This window comes from Neolamprologus multifasciatus, chromosome 13 (genome assembly GCF_963576455.1).
Source record: "Neolamprologus multifasciatus chromosome 13, fNeoMul1.2, whole genome shotgun sequence".
NCBI classification, from domain to species: domain Eukaryota; kingdom Metazoa; phylum Chordata; class Actinopteri; order Cichliformes; family Cichlidae; genus Neolamprologus; species Neolamprologus multifasciatus.
The window spans coordinates 8,771,390-8,789,329 of NC_140451.1; the positions used below are offsets into that span (position 1 = coordinate 8,771,390).

Genomic DNA, 17,940 nt, shown 5'->3' on the forward strand with positions numbered 1-17,940 from the left:
AGGTTAGTCAGTCAGGAAAGGAACTTCAGTATTCTTCCTAGAGCGTGGTAGCCCCTTCCTGTGTGAATAACAAATCCTGGAGGATGTCCATACAAAGTCTCATTAGTGAGTAAGAGGCATACAAAGCTGGCATGCTCAGATGATGACATGTGACATGATCACTCATATATGATGAAGAGCATATATTTTTGCATATAACACATAGTTTGGATGAAAGTCCGCTTGGAGAACTTGTCACAAAGTCTTAAGAGTACAGACCAGGCGTGTGTGTGTGTGGTTTGTGTGTGGTTTGTGTGTGGGAGTGTTTTTTAGCATGGACCAAACAACAAGACACAGATCATTAACCCTAAACGAGACTCATTTTTCTGCTGCTAATGATGGCTTGTATCAGTATGACTAACTAATGCTTTAAATCAACTGAATTAACACCAGTTACTGTAAAACAGCCACAACCAAAGGTTTTCTTTGAAGTCCACCATCAGTAGGGATATAGCCATCAACGCCTTCAACCTCTAAGGGGAAATCTGCATTATTGAATGGCTCCTATAAATCTTGCAAATCCATTCTGAGCTTTTTGCTCAAAAACTGTCCCATATGTCAAATAGAAGAGCTGAAGCGTTAATTCTATTTTCACTTTGGGATGATTATTGTGTCCTTTTGGTTTTATTTTGTTTCTTCTGGCTGACCCTAAGTTGACCTGACAGATAATTTGCTAAAGTTTTAGTTGAGCTTTGTTGTTGCTCACATTTGGAAAAAGGCACTACCCTTCATCTCATTCTCATCACACTGGACATACAGTTCAGAGTCAAAGGAAACCAGGGACACAATTTCAGGAAGTTTTCTTTGGCCATCTGAGAAAACCGGAGAGGAGATTTTTCTGGAATCCAATTTTAGCATCGTCCGAGGTTTTGGGGTAGGCAGAGGGGGTGGATTAGAAGTCCTTGGCTGTAACCGCAACATGTGTGTTTTTGTCTCTTGGCTGGATGTGGTCTGGGTCTCCAGCATGCAGGAAATTGTCTGTGTCATCCAGCTAACAGGTGCTAGTCAACCCACAAATACTGTCTCAATTAGATGTCAATGTAAAATAGTGAATCTAATAGAAATTTACAAATAGTGCAAATATTTAATTTAGTTTTTTTTTTCCATTTTAAATTCCTTGGCAGTTTAGTTCTTCTTGAAAGCTTGAAAACACAATTCTTTGCTTCAGTTCTAACTGCAAGCACGCTATTATAAGGTGAACTGGACTCTGCTGTGTGCACATTGTGAAAGAAACATGTTTTGCAGGATGGTGCTGGCTTATATGGTCAGATTTCTTTAAACCAAGCAAATTGAATCTCAGAAATAATCCCTAAACATCCATAGATAGATAGAGAGACAGACTCCTATCTGACTCTTTTTCTGCGTCTCTTTTCTCCAGGGACCTGAAGAATAATTTGATAAGTACAGTGGAGCCTGGGGCTTTCCGTGGTCTGCTAGCACTGAAGAGACTGTAAGTATGATGAAGCCTTGTAATAGCCTTCTCCAGGGTACGCGGGGAGAGTCCTTTGGCTTTAGAGACAACGAGAAAGAGTATTTTAAAGTACAGAGTTGAAGAGTGGACTGAAGTGTTTGACTTAGGCAAAAGGCCTGCAGTACAGTTTTAGACATTCACAAACCTTCTGTACCTGAGCAAAGCTAACTCAGGGAAGAACAGAATAGCTGCAAGTTAGCAAACTGACTCCGAAAGCAGTCAGCTTCACAGAATAGTGTAGTTCCAGTTTGCTAACAGTATCTACCATTGGAACACTCTCAATTGGACTGCTGCAACCCCTTGAGATGAGGATGAGGATTACGGGATTGACTGAGCTTGTGAGCCCCGGCACTCTGCTGGCATGCTAACTGCCACTGTCTGGTTTTAGGACCTTACCAGGTCTGAAAAATGCAACCTCAGATCATCAACAACACATGACATAACACCCTTACTGCTTCCATACCAGCAAGTGTGAGCACCTGTATAAATGCAGTGTGCTGAAGGTGTGTTAACACAATGCCAAGGAGAAAGGACATCAGCAATGATCTGAAAGAAACAGTTGTTACTGCCCGTCAGGCCATTTCCAAGTACATCTGAGACTCTATAGACCTCAGTTAGCATGCTATATGCTAAATCTAATTCATTCAAAAGGACTGAACAAGTCTGACTTGTTTGGAAGGGCTGGCATGAGGAAGCGTCTTCTCTTTAAAAAAAGAACATAACAACACGACTTAGGTTTGCAAAGTTGCATCTGAACAAACCACAAGACTTCTGGAACAATGTCGTTTGGACTGATAAGACCAAAGTGGAGATTTTTGGCCACAAACCGCAATACCACAGTACCACAGTACCACATACCAAATGTGCATATCAGCACAAGCACCACATACCAAATGTCAAGCACAGTAGTGGAGGGGTGATGATTTGGGCTTGTTTTGCAGCCACAGGACCTCGGCGGGCACCTTGCAGTCTTTGAGTCGACCACGAATTCCTCTGAATACCAAAGTTTTCTGGAGTGAAACGTGAGGTCATCTATATGACAGCTAAAGCACTGCACACCAGCAAATCTACACCAGAATGCCTGAAAAAGCAAAGATTCAAGGTTTTGCAATGGCCCGGTCAGAACCCATACATCCTCAACCTTGACGTGCAGTGTCATGACCTTAAGAAAGCCATGCATAAATCATGGCCTGCAAACTGAAGCAACATTGTTAATGAAGAGTGGGCCAAAATTTCCTCCACAATAGTGTGAGAGACTGAAAGTCATACAGAATGACTTCATATTGTTGCTGCTAAAAGTGGTTACTGGTACTGAAGCTACTGAATCATGGAGCGTACTTAGTCAGAAGGTGTATTTTCTTTTTACAATGCCTGTAAGTAAGACTATATATAGTCACCAGGGTGTATTTTATTGCCTGCAAGTAAATGTTCTGTGTATAAAAATTACATAGCAATTTTAAAAACGTTGAATGTTACTGCCTTACTAAGTTAAAAATGGCACTATGCTTACATCAAATGAATTCTTCTTTCCAATTTTCGATTAAAGTTATGCTTCTGTTAAAGTTACAGCAACATTTCAAATGTTTTACAGACTTAATTGGAAGGCAAATATTCAAAAAGCAAATGCAGTATTAAAGGTTAGCTTTCCTTTGTTTGTGGTTTTCGTTGATTTCTTCTCTTTGGGTAATTCTCTCAATCATTACCCTCATCCTTTCTACATATAGGCTTAGGGAGTGAGTGACATGATTGCAGCCTGATAGTTAGTGGGATCTGGGCTGGCAGGGATGCAAACAGTGAGTTAGCCGCGCTGATTCGGGGCGCGTGTGCGCAAGGCTCGGAGTGCAGCGGAGTGCTAATTTAAGTGCTCCCCAACTGGTGATTATTCGAGTGCTCTGCTTATTTTCCCACAGCTGCTCCAGCAAAACAGCTCTTTAATTACAGTGTGAGGGCACGGAGCCACGGACGCGACAACGCTCAGCCACTCGCACATGGAAGCCCAATGCGTTTGCACATGTTTGTGCATTTCGTGCTCCGTGTGCCAAAAATGGTTATGTGACGAGTAAAAGATCAGGACAAATATTCCAGGAAGTTGAATAGGCTTTACAGCTGTTTAACTTCTCTGTTCAAGCAGCCATGAAAACAGACATATTGCTTTCCAGTTAGCTCCTATTCCAACTCGCTCTGCACAATAATATCAGCAAAATTCACCATATGAACAGAAGCATTTTTCTCTTTGCCTTTTTGTTCATATAGGGATCTGTCCAACAACAGGATTGGCTGCCTTTCCCCTGAAATGTTTCTCGATCTGGGTAACCTCTCGAAATTGTGAGTAATCCCCTAAAATTGGAAACATGTCTTGCATCTCTTTATGCTTTGTATTCACCAAATCTGTAGAGGATATGTTTGGTATGGTTTCAGTAATGTATGAAAAAAAAAACAGTAGTAAAGCCTTTTTGTATGTGAGGAGTGATCTGTTTCTCTCTGTGTGCTTTTCCCACAAACAGGAATTTATCTGGGAATATCTTCTCCACTCTGACCATGGGACTCTTCACACACCTAGCTGCTCTCAGAGTACTGTAAGAGAAACATACAAGTGTACAGTATAATGGCCTGATCCATTCAGTTTTCTACGTTTCACTTGTTTGTTGTAGTCAGTTATTGGCTATTTTCACTGCAGTTATTTTGGCATGTCATAGGAAGAAAATGACATTAATAATAGCTATGCAGCACACACAGTAGGTTGGAAGTCTTGCCAATGAATGACCATAATACATGCACTCAGCAACTAGACCAGTTTTTCCTGTTATGACATCAAATACGTGTTAGATGAATAAAGTCCAAACACAGGCGCATGGGTTGTAACAGTATGCTGTATTCTCACCAGGCACTTCAGCGCTGAGACTTTGTTCTGTGACTGTCAGCTGAAGTGGCTGCTCATCTGGGCTAAAAGCAACTCCGTAAAGATCGGCAATGACACGGTCTGCGTTTTCCCTACCCACCTCCACGGCCTGGAGTTTCGCAACCTACGCGAACCGCAGCTCAAATGTGGTAAGGATTTAGCTAATGGTGGTGGCTGGCATTTACTGTCTCCTAAAACTGGTGTAAATGTCGGGGCTATTTAGAACAAAAGAACTTGACTGTTGAAAGTTTTTAGCTTGCAAAATAAAATGACACTAAACACTAACCTGTTATTTATATAGGTCATATTAAACATGGCCAAAGTTTCACATAATGAGGTAATTGTATTTACAAGTAATCCCCGTGAGCCAAAACCTCAGACTACAGACTGCTCTGTTGCAGTTTCTTTCATGATGTATTTGACATGATACAGCCACTGGTAGCTGGTATAGGCTCCAGCCCCTCATGACCCTTATAAGGATAAGTGGAAGAGATGGATGGATGGATGAAAGGATGGACAACAACTGGTTGCAAGGGAAATTTGCACATTATCAGACTGGTTGCAGTGGTCCCTGGAGGTTGCTGGAAGTCACTAGGTGAAACTGATTGCAAAGAGAATGCTAAACCAAAATCCCCCCTGTGAATGTTTTATTTGCTGGCAGCTTGCGGTGGTTGACTGTAGTTTGCATGAAAGATGCCAACTTGACTGCAAACACTCACAAATATTAGCTAAGATGAAGTAAAACCTGAGAAAGTATGGTGCAAGTTGGAAATGGAAAAAGTTTGCCTCACTAGGCACAATGTTTCCAGTTTGTGCTGCACTTTTCACAGTTTCACAAGAATAGCTAGCGAGTGTTTGTAGACAAGTTAGCCTGTGATTGTCACAACCAAAGCAACCGCAAGGAAGTATTATTTAACTGGTTGGGAATACAGATTTTTTGCTAATGTGTGAGTGAGTGGAGACTGGACGTCACTCACATCTCGCTAGAACTTTATTTTTACCAATCTTTTCTTTCAACATCCAGAAACCACTCACCAACCAGTTGGGGAATGGACATTTTCCCTTGGTACTGGCAGATCCCAGATGGTCATTGACCAGTCTCTAGGCCTATGTGGCTGGAACCTCAGAATTGTCACACGCTCAAAACGGCTGAGACATTAACGCCATGTGGTTTGTGGTCATTTCTGTTTGCAGCACCTCACTCTGCACCAATTCATATAGTGTTTTTCTACTCTTGGATATCTATGATGAAAATGATGGCTTGTCTTTAATTTGGCCGTCTCATGCACACAGCTTTGGCTAAAAGTTGACTTAAAACAATTACAACTTTACAGTGAGAGGAGCTAAAAAAAACATAAAGATATATAAAAAAAGAAATAAATATGTAAATGTCTTGTTTCTGACAGAGGACAGGCTAATGGGACACTACGGCCCAGTAAAGGGTAAAAAAGAAATCGTTTGAACTTTTAAGGAGCTACTATTATTCAGTCCAAGGATAAAGTGCCCTCTGTTTATAATTCCAAGTCTGTACGTCTAACTACAGAGCCCCGCAGGGGCCATGGGAGAAAAAAAAAATTAAGACGGACTTTTGCGAGATCTCGCAAAACAAACTCAGGATCTCGCAAAAGTTTTAGCCGCATTCTTCGGAGGCCGCCAGCTCGAAGCCGACCGGGAGGTCGAGGCACGATGTGCCAGCTCGAAGCCGACCGGGAGGTCGAGGCATGATGTGCCGGGAAAGCGGTGTTCCTCCCGGCTGTAGTAGGTCTCGACCTCCCGTTAGCTTCGAGATAGTGGGTGTCAGATCTCCGAAAACGTCGGAGCACTTTTGCAAATATGTGATGTCTTGTAAACCGAGCAGGTATCTGACGTTTACACAACCACATTCACGCCTCAAAATATCTTAAAAGTGTATTTTGTGACCCAGAAAGAGTAATATTACAACTAAGTAGCTGCCACCATTGTTGGAATTCAACTTTTGCGAGATCTTGGAAAAGTTTTCCAAGATCCCCAGTTAGTTTTGCGAGATCTCGCAAAAGTCCGTCTTAATTTTTTTTTCTCCCATGTACCCTGCGGGGCTCCGTATCTCACCAATAAAAAGTGAAAAAAAACCCAATAAAAAGTGGAAAAAAAAAAGTGGTGGCTGTAGCTCAGGTGGTAGAGCAGGTCATCCACTGATCGGAAGGTTGGTGGTTTGATTCCTGGCTTCCCCTAGTCTACATGCCAAATATCCTTGGGCAAGATACTAACCCCAAATTGCTCTCTGATGCATCCATCGCATCATCCATTCTTCTGCTCAGATAAGTAGAAAAGCGCTATATAATAACCAGTCCATTTACCATAAAGTTATGAAAATAGAAATTAATATAGAACCACTTTAGAGTAATAATAAGGTATTTATATTTAAACACACATGCATTTATTTTATTACTAACGTTACGCATATTGTAGCAGATAGAACACAGATGCTGAGACAAAGAATCTGCAGTGAAGTTAAGTTTTATGGTTGAAGTGACACAACACTGCAAATTATGGCTGTATGATTATGATGTTTTATTCAAACACTTGACATTGTCAAATTGTTATACTACGTGACTTAAAATTTTACATATTTTTTCATAACTTAAGAAAGTGAAGCAAAATATTATATAAAGTCTAAGTGTACTTCATTTTCCAAGTAGCTGGAGAGTGCAGCAATGTTTTATTTGACGTAAATAAAACTGTGAGTCAGCAGTTTCCCACATTAGTTGTAGCACTGAATTTGTCCCCGCAAAATGATATCCAACAGTACCCAAATAATGCTCAATTTAATTAGCACTTTTGTTAATTTCTTAATTAATTGAGTCCACCTGTCATCCCAGGCGTAAATGAGTTTTTCAGTCTCAGGCCAGAATGAAAGCCAGCAGGTCTCTGAGTTTTGTAATTGACTGTCTGACAAATGTTTACAGGGAGAAAATGTGTGAAACGTATTATTTTTGTCAGCGGGACACAATTTCATTGTTGATAATTATAAAGACAAAGCAGTGACAGCATATAGCTCAGGTTTTTATGGACGAGAGTTATCATATCTTTTTAGTACTTGCAAATGAACAAAAGTGCATTGTACCACATAACAAAGGGCACTTGGATGTGGCGCTGGAGCACCATAATCTGAAAAGAAACCTCCTCCTACCTTCAAATTTACAACCAGAAATGTTCTGTACACTACAATCAAAGCGGTTACAAACGTTCACTCAAGCATTGTAAATACTCTGAGTGGCCATGCTATGCTGTGAGCTACCTGTTGAGCCCATCGCCATGATGACAGACTACTGCTGTGTTGCTGGTCTCCCCTGCCTGCTCCTTCCCACGTCTGCCTGCACACACTGAAACAAAGAACAGAAAGGGCAACAAAACAGATGTGGAGACACTGAAGTGAAACACGTTTGCTTAAATAATGCTACACAAATAAAGGTAACATTTTCTTTACCCTCTACAATCCAGATTGCACTCTGCTATTCTGATTTGAGGTCCACTTTTAGTCTCATTGGGTCTTCATAAACTATGCATAATAATGTTACAAAGAAAAAGCAATGTAGGTCACTGAGCCACTGTTTCAAAAGTCACATATTATGAAATGTAATAATTTGGTTTACTTTAAACGATGTTTAAAGCAAAATCTAAAGAAAAAAGTTACTTTCAAACTTTGTATAAAGTTTCTTTTCACTACAGGAGAGTAAATACGATTTGAGGGAAAAACTAAACAAAGACATATTTCAGTTGTTATTTCAGTTGTTAATGACCTTGTAGTACCATATCACCCTATTAGAGCACTTCGCTCTCGCTCTGCAGGCCTACTTGTTGTTCCTAGAGTATTTAAAAGTAGAATGGGAGGGAGAGCTTTCAGTTTTCAGGCCCCTCTTCTGTGGAACCAGCTTCCAGTTTGGATTCGGGAGACAGACACTATCTCTACTTTCAAGATTAGGCTTCAAACTTTCCTTTTTGCTAAAGCATATAGTTAGGGCTGGACCAGGTGACCCTGAATCCTCCCTTAGTTATGCTGCAATAGATGTAGGCTGCCGGGGGATTCCCATGATGCATTGAGTTTTTCCTTTCCAGTCACCTTTCTCACTCACTATGTGTTAACAGACCTCTCTGTATTGAATCGTATCTGTTATTAATCTCTGTCTCTCTTCCACAGCATGTCTTTTATCCTGTCTTCCTTCTCTCACCCCAACCGGTCGCAGCAGATGGCCGCCCCTCCCTGAGCCTGGTTCTGCCGGAGGTTTCTTCCTGTTAAAAGGGAGTTTTTCCTTCCCACTGTCGCCAAAGTGCTTGCTCATAGGGGGTCATATGATTGTTGGGCTTTTCTCTGTATCTATGAAGCGCCTTGAGGCGACATTTGTTGTGATTTGGTGCTATATAAATAAAATTGAATTGAATTGAATTGTTGGGGTTAAACTGTGGAATGATGTTGACATCAATATAAAAATGGTTTTGGTCTTTAAAAGTATGCTAAAATATATTTTGGTGGGTTCCTCGTGATAATATTGTTGCTGCTGTCTGTTTCTTGTTGCTGTTTTTTCATTTTCTACTTGGAAAGTAGGGTAGCTTTAATGATAAGAACATAGGCCAGGCATCTATACACATGTTCAGTGGTTCCTATATTAATTGTTTTGCACATTCTGTGTAGTCTGTGATGACTGAATGAATAAATAAATATCAATGTATAAGAATTAGTTGATTTTTCAGGTAATAAGGGCCTTTTAAAGAATTTTAGCATATTCTGATAATGAAAAAAAAAACTAACATTGTCATCATATTTTTTATTTGGCTGTCTGACAGCTTTACATTTTCAGGTTTGCTTTTGGTGACTTCTCATAACAAGAACCTCTAATGTCATGAAAGCTGCATTTATCAAGTGTTTTACCCATGAAAACATGATTAAGTAGAGCTATTTGGATGATAGGTTTCCTCCTCCGCTGTTATCTCTCCACCTACTGTGAACTGTTTGACAAGCTTAACATGAGCCAGTGATTTAGTGCAAATTTGCTCGACAGAAAATTGCAGGCAAAGATTGTCTCATAAAGGTGTTTTTGTGTGGTCTTTGGCCTGTTAGGCACCGCTCGTTCATCTGTAAATGCGGCGTCAGTATCCCTAAAAGGACGAAGGAGCTCCAAGATTTGCTTGTTTCTCTTTTCCTCAAGTAATAATAAATGCTCTGTTGTTTTCCCTGACTCACACACTGATGCCAAAGGACCTTCAGAAAAACCTGCTATTCACTCTGTTGAAGCCAGCGGTTGAAGGCTATAGTGTAACTGGAACTGCAAAGTGCAAAAATGTCTACACAGAGAAAACTGATTGCACTGCATGCTGTTGGAGATTTTGTCTGGGGAGCTTGCTAAATTTGTGGAAAAGTCATTTTGGCATGCGCATTGGACTTTTAAAGACCAAATATGAGTTTAAAGGCTAAAAGATTAGCACAGATATGTTGTCTATCAGCAGTGGGGGCATCAAAGTGAGTTCTTTAAGCAGATAAAATGCTATCTTTACTGACTGGAAACTGTTAGTAACAGCGAAGAAAAATCCACGAGTCTTTGCTTTCTTTTTCTTTTCTGAAAGACTGGTTACAGACAGGCAACCTCCCCCTGCCTCCCTCTGTCTCCCCTCCATTCCTCTATCTCCCTGCTCCGTGCTGCTGTCCACAGGGGAATTGTATCTCATATGTGATAGAATCATCCTCCTCTTCTCCTTACATCTGGCTCGCACAGGGGATATTGCACTGGAATGAGAAAAATCATTGTTTAGTGCTGGTGTATGTCTGTGTGTGTATGTGTATATATAATGCAAAGGGGCATTACATTGGGATGCACTGTATGCACAATGTCAAATAGTTTGCAGAAGGAAAAAAAAAACCTAATGTAGACCATGTGCAGAATACATATCTCTACCCTACAGTTTGCATTTTTGCAGTTGCATCCAGACACTGCAATGCAGACATTCTGGAGAAATTCTATGTAATCCTAACTGTATGTGTTTTTCATTTACGTAGAACAAGCCAAACCAACTACAGAGTAATTCTGCATAGTCAGTGGACAAAGAGCCATGAGTGGAATCCAGTGGCAAGACAGGAGGCACTGCTTTTAGGCCCTAAAGCATCCATCATGGAATTACAATGATAAAGTCCTGCTCTCAGGCATGCTTGGCTCCATACACGTGTCCACAGTACAACTCTATCTTACAATACCTTATCCATTAACTTGTGTAGTGCTCTGAGAGTCATATTTTAAATGTCATTTGATGATTGCAGTTTTCATATGGCTACAGTTTGTAAAGGAATGTTTTCCAGCAATGTACATCCAAGTACGTGACTATCTCTCAGCACCTGATACCACATTCTTGCTATCAAGAAAAATGATGACCTGGAATATAATAAAATTCAAACATGGAATCAAAAGTATGCTTAAAATGAGATTATCCCCTCATTGTTTTTATGAAAATTTGTCACTGAGGACAAATTTGTTTCCCTCTCCAACGGCTCCTGCCTGATGGTTTGCAGATGTTTACACCATACATTCCAGCAACAAGCTCTCATCCCTCCAGTGATACAGGTCGGGTGCTGCCTGCAAATGAGGGGGAACGGAAGAGTGCACGCGGCTTCCTTAGGAGATCAGGTGCTTCCTGTGTTGGGGTCAGGGCTGTCTGTTTGATGGACTCCTGGTTCTTTAACCCTGGTAGGAGGAGCACAACAGCCCAGACATAAAGTGCAAAACTAACGCAGCATGTTATACACTGCCCAACAAGACCCTGCTTTCTTTAGCGGTTTTTATTGCATGATGACACAGTAGTGCAACTGCACGGGTATCATGTCATTAAACTGAGTTTCACGTGCAGCATTACGTCTCTTAGCCTGTGGTGTGACTCCAATAATTTAATGATGCAAAAATATCATGAAATATACCTCAAGATAGTCTGTCATACAAGTCTTTGAAGTTCAGTCATGCACCTCTTTTAAAACCAGTTGCTTTGAGAAAGGGATAATGAAGTGACTATACAAACAGACAGTACGTGTTTGAGAATATCTGCGTGTTTTATTTTGTTTTATTTTTAGTGTGGATTTGAATTCAATTCAGTTGTGCATGAATACAGTAAATGTAGCAATAAAGAAAATAAATCCCCTAGGGGGGCAATGATCCATAACAAATGGGGGATGTGGAGGTTGGTCTATACTTTAAAAATTGCTAAATTAAAATGATTGCTCAAATAGCCGTGTTATGGACTGGTGGCCTGTCCAGGGTGTACCCCTCCTCTTGTGGACTGACAGTTGAGATAAGCTCCAGGCCCCTCCGCAACCATGAATTGGATAAGCAGTTAAGAAAATGGATGGATGGATGATTTCTTAAATTGATGAATTGAATTTGCATTTGAATGATGCAGCAGCAACAGCGCTGAATGACTTGAACCAGGACACAACTCCTACTGACACAAGCTGAAGCTTCTGTTGTCTCGCTCACTGTCTTTGACTTGGACATTCACATTTTAAGTGACTTCTACATTAAAATCTAGTGTAAAATCCCACTACAGCATGTCAATCGAGTTGAATTTGAGGTCTGGACCTTACCATTGCAAGACATTGACCCTTTTGTTTTTGAGCCATTCTGTTGTAGACCTACTGCCATGCTCAGGATCTTTGTCCTGTTGAGTGAGCCAGCTTCAGTTAAGCTTTAGCTGTCAGACGTATGGAAAAAAAATAGTAAAAACATAAAAGACTTGCATAAGATGTGGCCTACTTCATATAGTGAATCATACAAGGCTTATATGATTTACTCATGAAAGTGGCCACTTTCTCATTACTTTCATATATTGTTTTAGTAAGTATCCAAAACATACAAGTTTCATTTATATCATTTTTCAAGGGATCTTATATCTGTTTTCACTCTTGTATGCTTTTCATACAAGTTTCACACAAGACAGATACAAACTTTATAAAATGTATATATATCTTTTCCATATGGGACAGATGGCATCACATTTGACTCTAGAATACTTTGGTACATGGTGGAGTTCATGATTGGCTCAATGACTTGGTTTTTACCAAAAGTAGAGCTGTGCAGTATGTCCACAGATTTCCATCTTGGTGTCACTGCACCAAAGCACATTGTTCCAGAATTCTTGTGTATTGTTTAGATGCAACTTTGCCATACTAAGCTGCACCGTGATCTTTTTTAGAGAGGAGGTCAAGAAGAGCGGTCCAATAGTGAGTGTCTACAGCCATCTGTAAAACATGGTGGAAGCTGGGTGATGGCTGCATTTTAGCCAGTTGATGTTGTCTAAACCGATGGAGTTATTAACGCAGAAAAGTCCCATCAGATTTTGGTGCACCATGCAGTATAGTCTGAAAATTGTCTAATTGGCAATGGCTTCATTATATAGCATGAAAATGATCCCAATAAAGTGCCAGTGCAGTGAGTGAAAATACACCTGAACAGAAAACACATAATGAAACACAATCAGCACTACAGATTGGCCTGGGTTGAAGATCAAATTTAAACTTTCAAGATGATTAGAATCATACTAACTCGATGTTTACCTTTGGCTCTTCAGTTAGAGTCATCTTCCAGATCTTGGCATATCTGAATAACTTGTACTTACCTGCAATTGACAATCTGCAGTTGTTTAGAAATGGCTCCAAGAGACCTTGTGTAAATCTACAATTTTCCTTCACTAAGGTTCTTGGACTTTCCCATTTTTCCGACCATTGGTGAATCCAATGAGTCCTGTCAAAGAAGTAAATTTCATGCTAGCAAAGAGAATCTTCCAGTTGTAGTCTGTAGAAAAGTTAATTGACACTTTAGCACCTTCATCACCACTTATTAAAAGATTAAGATGACTGTATGTATATATTTCAGTCTCTATGTATAGTTGTGTCCCTGTGTAGGTTAGAGAAATTCCAAAATAAAATCAAACATGAGCACCCAATTATTATTTTTTAATCATTAAAGATGATGATTGCTGGAAAAACACCAGTTAAAGGAAATTGTTAGAACCTTCAAATTACCATTACATTCATGCACATGATGAGTGTATGGAAACTTTTGGCCACAACTGTATATTTTACATAGGATTTAAAAGAAGATGCATACATATAATCTGGTGCTAAGGCACTGCTAATTCAAAAGCATTGTACTGTTTTTTTTTTTTTTTCACAGACTCGGCTACAGTGCACATGCCCCTAGTTCTTGCACATATAATTATGTCTTTGTCCCTGTCCCTGGCTTCCTTTGGTTGTCCTACACACACTCCCAAACCCACAGCCAACAATTACATTTTGCTCTGACAGTGTCCAGTGGCCAAAGGCAAGCAGCCACACTCTGATCCTTGCCTCAAAGTGTTGTTTCAACAGTGTTAGCACCAGACTAGTCAACAATCAATGGCCCCCATGCTGTTTCTGTTGTGTTTCATGCAGAGGAGATAGCAAAGCCTCATCTGCCACTACTGTCATAGAGTCTCGACAATCTAACAGGGTCATCAAGCAATTACACTGAGATGTTGCCGTGAAGGAGGCAATATTAGTGACCAGTTTTTAAAGTCACTCTCAAAAGCATGTCACTTTTAATTACACACCTATGATTATAAACTACTTATGTAGAAAGCTGAGGTCAAGGCTCTGCTTGTCTTAATAGCTGTGATTGCCCTGTGGGTTCTATGTTACAATAAGTAATATTGCTAGCTACTGAAGGCTACTCAAGGGAAATGTCAGCTTGTGAACTTAGACCTTTTGCTACCACCCAACATGGATCTTTCACTGTTTTCCTCTTTCAAACCAATTCATCGAGCAATAAAAAGGGTTTATGAGCCACAAATTGAATTGTGTGTCTGGTGCTTTCAGCATATATAACTCATTACAAAAGACACAATGCAGGCAAAATGCCTGCTTATGTTGCTCTTTGGAGCATGTGCAAGGAACGTGAATAAAAATAAAATACCTTGATTTTCTAATTATTACATTATGTTTATATTTAAATGATTTTTTTTAACTGGATGTTTTTTTTTATTCACAGACATTTGTTTTATTGTTTCAAGCTCTGAGAGAGTTCCCAGTGTAGTGCACTGAGCTGTCAAGGCACCAATCCATGTCCTGCAAAATAGACAACACTGATCTCCAAGGGTTCAGTATGATTAGAAACATTACACTGTGTTGTATATCATATTTCAACAGTATGCTTAGATCAATCATTTTTCCAAAACCAGGTCCATTTTCTGGCACTAGACTAAACACTCCTATGGCTTCTAATCTCCTCCCAGTTGTAGCCTTTTATCTTTGGCAAAAAAGCCTGTTGACCTGGCCAGCTGCTGGCACTATTGTCAGCTTCCTATGTGAAAATTTTAGGTGTCAAGGAGAGTCCAGGGGAGCACTCTAGGCTGTCACTTTATCAGCTCCTGTTGGTTTCGCTGAGCAACAGCAACAGTGTGTGAAGAATGGGGGAGGGGTGTGACCTTGACAAAAGGTTTCTGTGTGTTTATAATATTTTAAGGAGCATGCGTGTTTGGTTTTCCCGAGAAGAATGCTTGTGGTGGAATATGTGGAAAGACCTGATGCCTGATTTGAATCAATATGTGATGCGGAGTCTGTAGAACTTCCATTCCCCGAAAATCTCCATTCTGGCTTTTTTCCTGTCCCAAAGAAGCTAAAGGAAGCTTTCCAAGATAACCATTCTACTTTAAATCTTCTTCGTGTTCCAGATGGACCTTTGGAGATGCCCCTGTTTCAGCTCATTCCCTCCCGGAGGCAGCTTGTTTTCCATGGTGACCGACTCCCCCTGCAGTGCACCGCTTCCTACTTGGACCCATCAGTGGAGCTGCTGTGGCGTCATAACGGGCACATCGTGACCACGCAGGAAGACCGAGGCATCTACGTTGAAGAAACCCTCATTCACGACTGCTGCCTGCTCACAAGGTGTGCACAGAGGATAGGGGAGTGCATCTAATGTCTGATTAGCTGTTGCACTGACCCCACATGCACACAGTCAGAGCCCGACTAAGCCCACGCAGTCAAAATCCACATACAAATATGCTGATGCATGAGGAGTTTCGTCAGAATATGCATGTGTTTACTCATGCAGCACAGCCACTTCCACGGGAACAGATGTAAAATATGCGTGCGGAAACACACACGCGCTCTCTCACTCACTCATAGAGGCTGTGATTTACCTTTTGTTATTACCGCCCTTGATAAGGATCTGAAAGGACAGGGCAAAATTGGCTTGGCACGGTGCCAACACCTCAGAGCAATCCGCGGCCCGTCTCTAGAGGTTGGCCGTCCAGCCGCTCCCCGAGCACTAGCTGTTTGCACGCTAAGAGGAACAGATGCTGAATCATAATTGCAGTGATAAATTAAAGCAGCAACACTGGCTTTTGTGCATTTTTTAAAAATGTTTATTTTTTGATATAAGACGTTGCCTCAAACCTCTGTCTTCTTCCCATCTTTGCTGCCTTAGCGCTGGCCTGCTTTGTGTCATGGGCGTGCTCACGCACTCCTCTGTTTGCGTGTTACAGTTAATGTTTTTGACATAATGCCGTGGCAACAGGGCTCAGACACAAGAACACATTGCTGCCAATTGCTTTAACTGCTGCCTTTTTCTTACTTGGCCTCTCTAACATAAATATTGATGGAGTGCTGACAGAAATATGTTTCCCTGTGTTAACGGGGCCAGAACGCCTCTTGTTGTGTGGTGTGTTTGGCAGCAGCAGCACCAGCTACTTTTCCGCTCCATTACTGGGAAGGTATAGCGTTTCCCCTGCTGCAAATACCACTGATAGTCAGTGGGCTTTGTTTGCTTTTATTATGTAAAATTAACTCAGTGGTGAATAATCGTTCTCGGTGATCCCTGTGGTGGCATAATTAGATTAAAGGTAGTGCGGGTGCTTTTAGTGATGTATTGGTGTCTTTGTGTCTCAGTGGTGATGAATGTTTTAGGTTCATTTCAATCAAGGTGTTCACCGTTAGGGATCAATACAATACTTTGTCATTCTCTTCTTAGTGCTTACAGTCGTAACAGGAAAGTGCTACCAAATACTGGCACATTTCCAAGGTCCTTAAGCCTGAATAGTTTGACATCATCCTGCTTTATATGTTCTTAATTACAATTTAACAAGAAATATTGTACTTTTTTTTTATCCGCTAAACACTATTTGGCGGCTCGTGCAGCTTGTATTGCAGATTAAGATTTTACATGCCAAATACTGTATAATCAGCTTAAAATTGTAATGCATTATGGATTTAACTACCTACTAGCATATTAACTAGTAAAATTAATCACCAGTCTTAAATGTTCCTTAAGCCTCATTTGTGGTCACCGCAACGGTTGTCACTTGTGCCAATTGTGACATCATCACAGCCCTTTATTCATTTACACTGATGCTGGAGGCATACTGGACTTGGTGGGCTTCTAAATGACAGCTATAACAGCTCAGAATAAACCTCAGCATCAGCATCACTTTTCTTTTTTTAGGGTTTTCTCCAGAATGTCTCCTCTGTTAATGTGTGTGTTTAATGTGTATGTGTTAGTCCCCATAGGGAAATTGCTCCTCTGCATTTAACCCATTCACGCAGTGAAGCAGTGGGCAGCCACCAATGCAGCGCCCGGGGAGCAGTGTGTAGGGACGGTACCTTGCTCAGGGGTACCTCAGGGTAACCGTTCAGTGGAGTCGAACCCCCGACCTTCCGATCATGGGGCCACCACTCTACCTACTGAGCTATCCCTGCCCCAGCCTTTTTCAAGTTGTCCCTATGCCCCTGCATTGCTACAACACTGAAAACTGCAATAAAGATCGACCCTCAGACACTTGTTTCCAACTGAACTGCATGTACATACACATAATCTAATATGCAGTAACTTTTTCTAATAGTGTAACAAAGGGGACAGTGGAAGTACTGCAATACTAAACTGTGTAGGTAGCGTAGGTTGTAATTCTTCAAGAAGTGAAGGGTGAGGGATACACTTAAAAGAAGAAGGATGCCCACAAGCATTGCACATGCAAGACATGACACGGCGCAGCAAAAACTACATGTTGAGTATGGTGACTAGTGCAGCTGCTGCGATAGCTCAGACCTGTCTTGTTGATAAAGATAGGAGCATCAGTTGGGTATTAAGTACAAACCCAATTGCGACAGGCTGGAAAAGTAAATGGCACTAAACAGTAACAGCTGGAGGAACATTTTGAAACTCATCAGCAATACTTTGGGGTATAAAAAGGGGGTCTTAAAGAGGCAGATGTTCTTTTTTTTTTTTTTTTTTTTTTGCCTGTCCCATTTGGTTCTTTAGCCGTCAGAATTGTTGTCTGAAGACCAACAAGGATACCCAATGGATTTATTTTGCCAAATGGATCATCATGGCATTGCTGTATTGGTCCATTTGATCAACCTTTGTTTTTATTATTTATTTTATTTTATTTTCAGTTGTTACAGACGGGACAGACATGAGTGAGGGATAGGAAAGGGAGAAAGAAAGAGGAAGGAAAAGAAAAACAGAAGGGGAGAGGGACAGTGAGAAAG

At 40.8% G+C, this 17,940-nt stretch overlaps 1 protein-coding gene across 1 annotated transcript in view; it reads left to right on the forward strand.

The window, feature by feature from the left end:
• The window catches only part of adgra1b (adhesion G protein-coupled receptor A1b), a 190,786-nt gene that overhangs the window by 38,166 nt on the left and 134,680 nt on the right, over positions 1–17,940 (forward strand). The window contains exons 3-7 of the mRNA XM_085183349.1: positions 1,418–1,489; positions 3,764–3,835; positions 4,015–4,086; positions 4,395–4,558; positions 15,129–15,342. Coding sequence (XP_085039475.1) covers positions 1,418–1,489; positions 3,764–3,835; positions 4,015–4,086; positions 4,395–4,558; positions 15,129–15,342 — 594 coding nt within the window. The remainder of the gene's footprint in view (positions 1–1,417; positions 1,490–3,763; positions 3,836–4,014; positions 4,087–4,394; positions 4,559–15,128; positions 15,343–17,940) is intronic.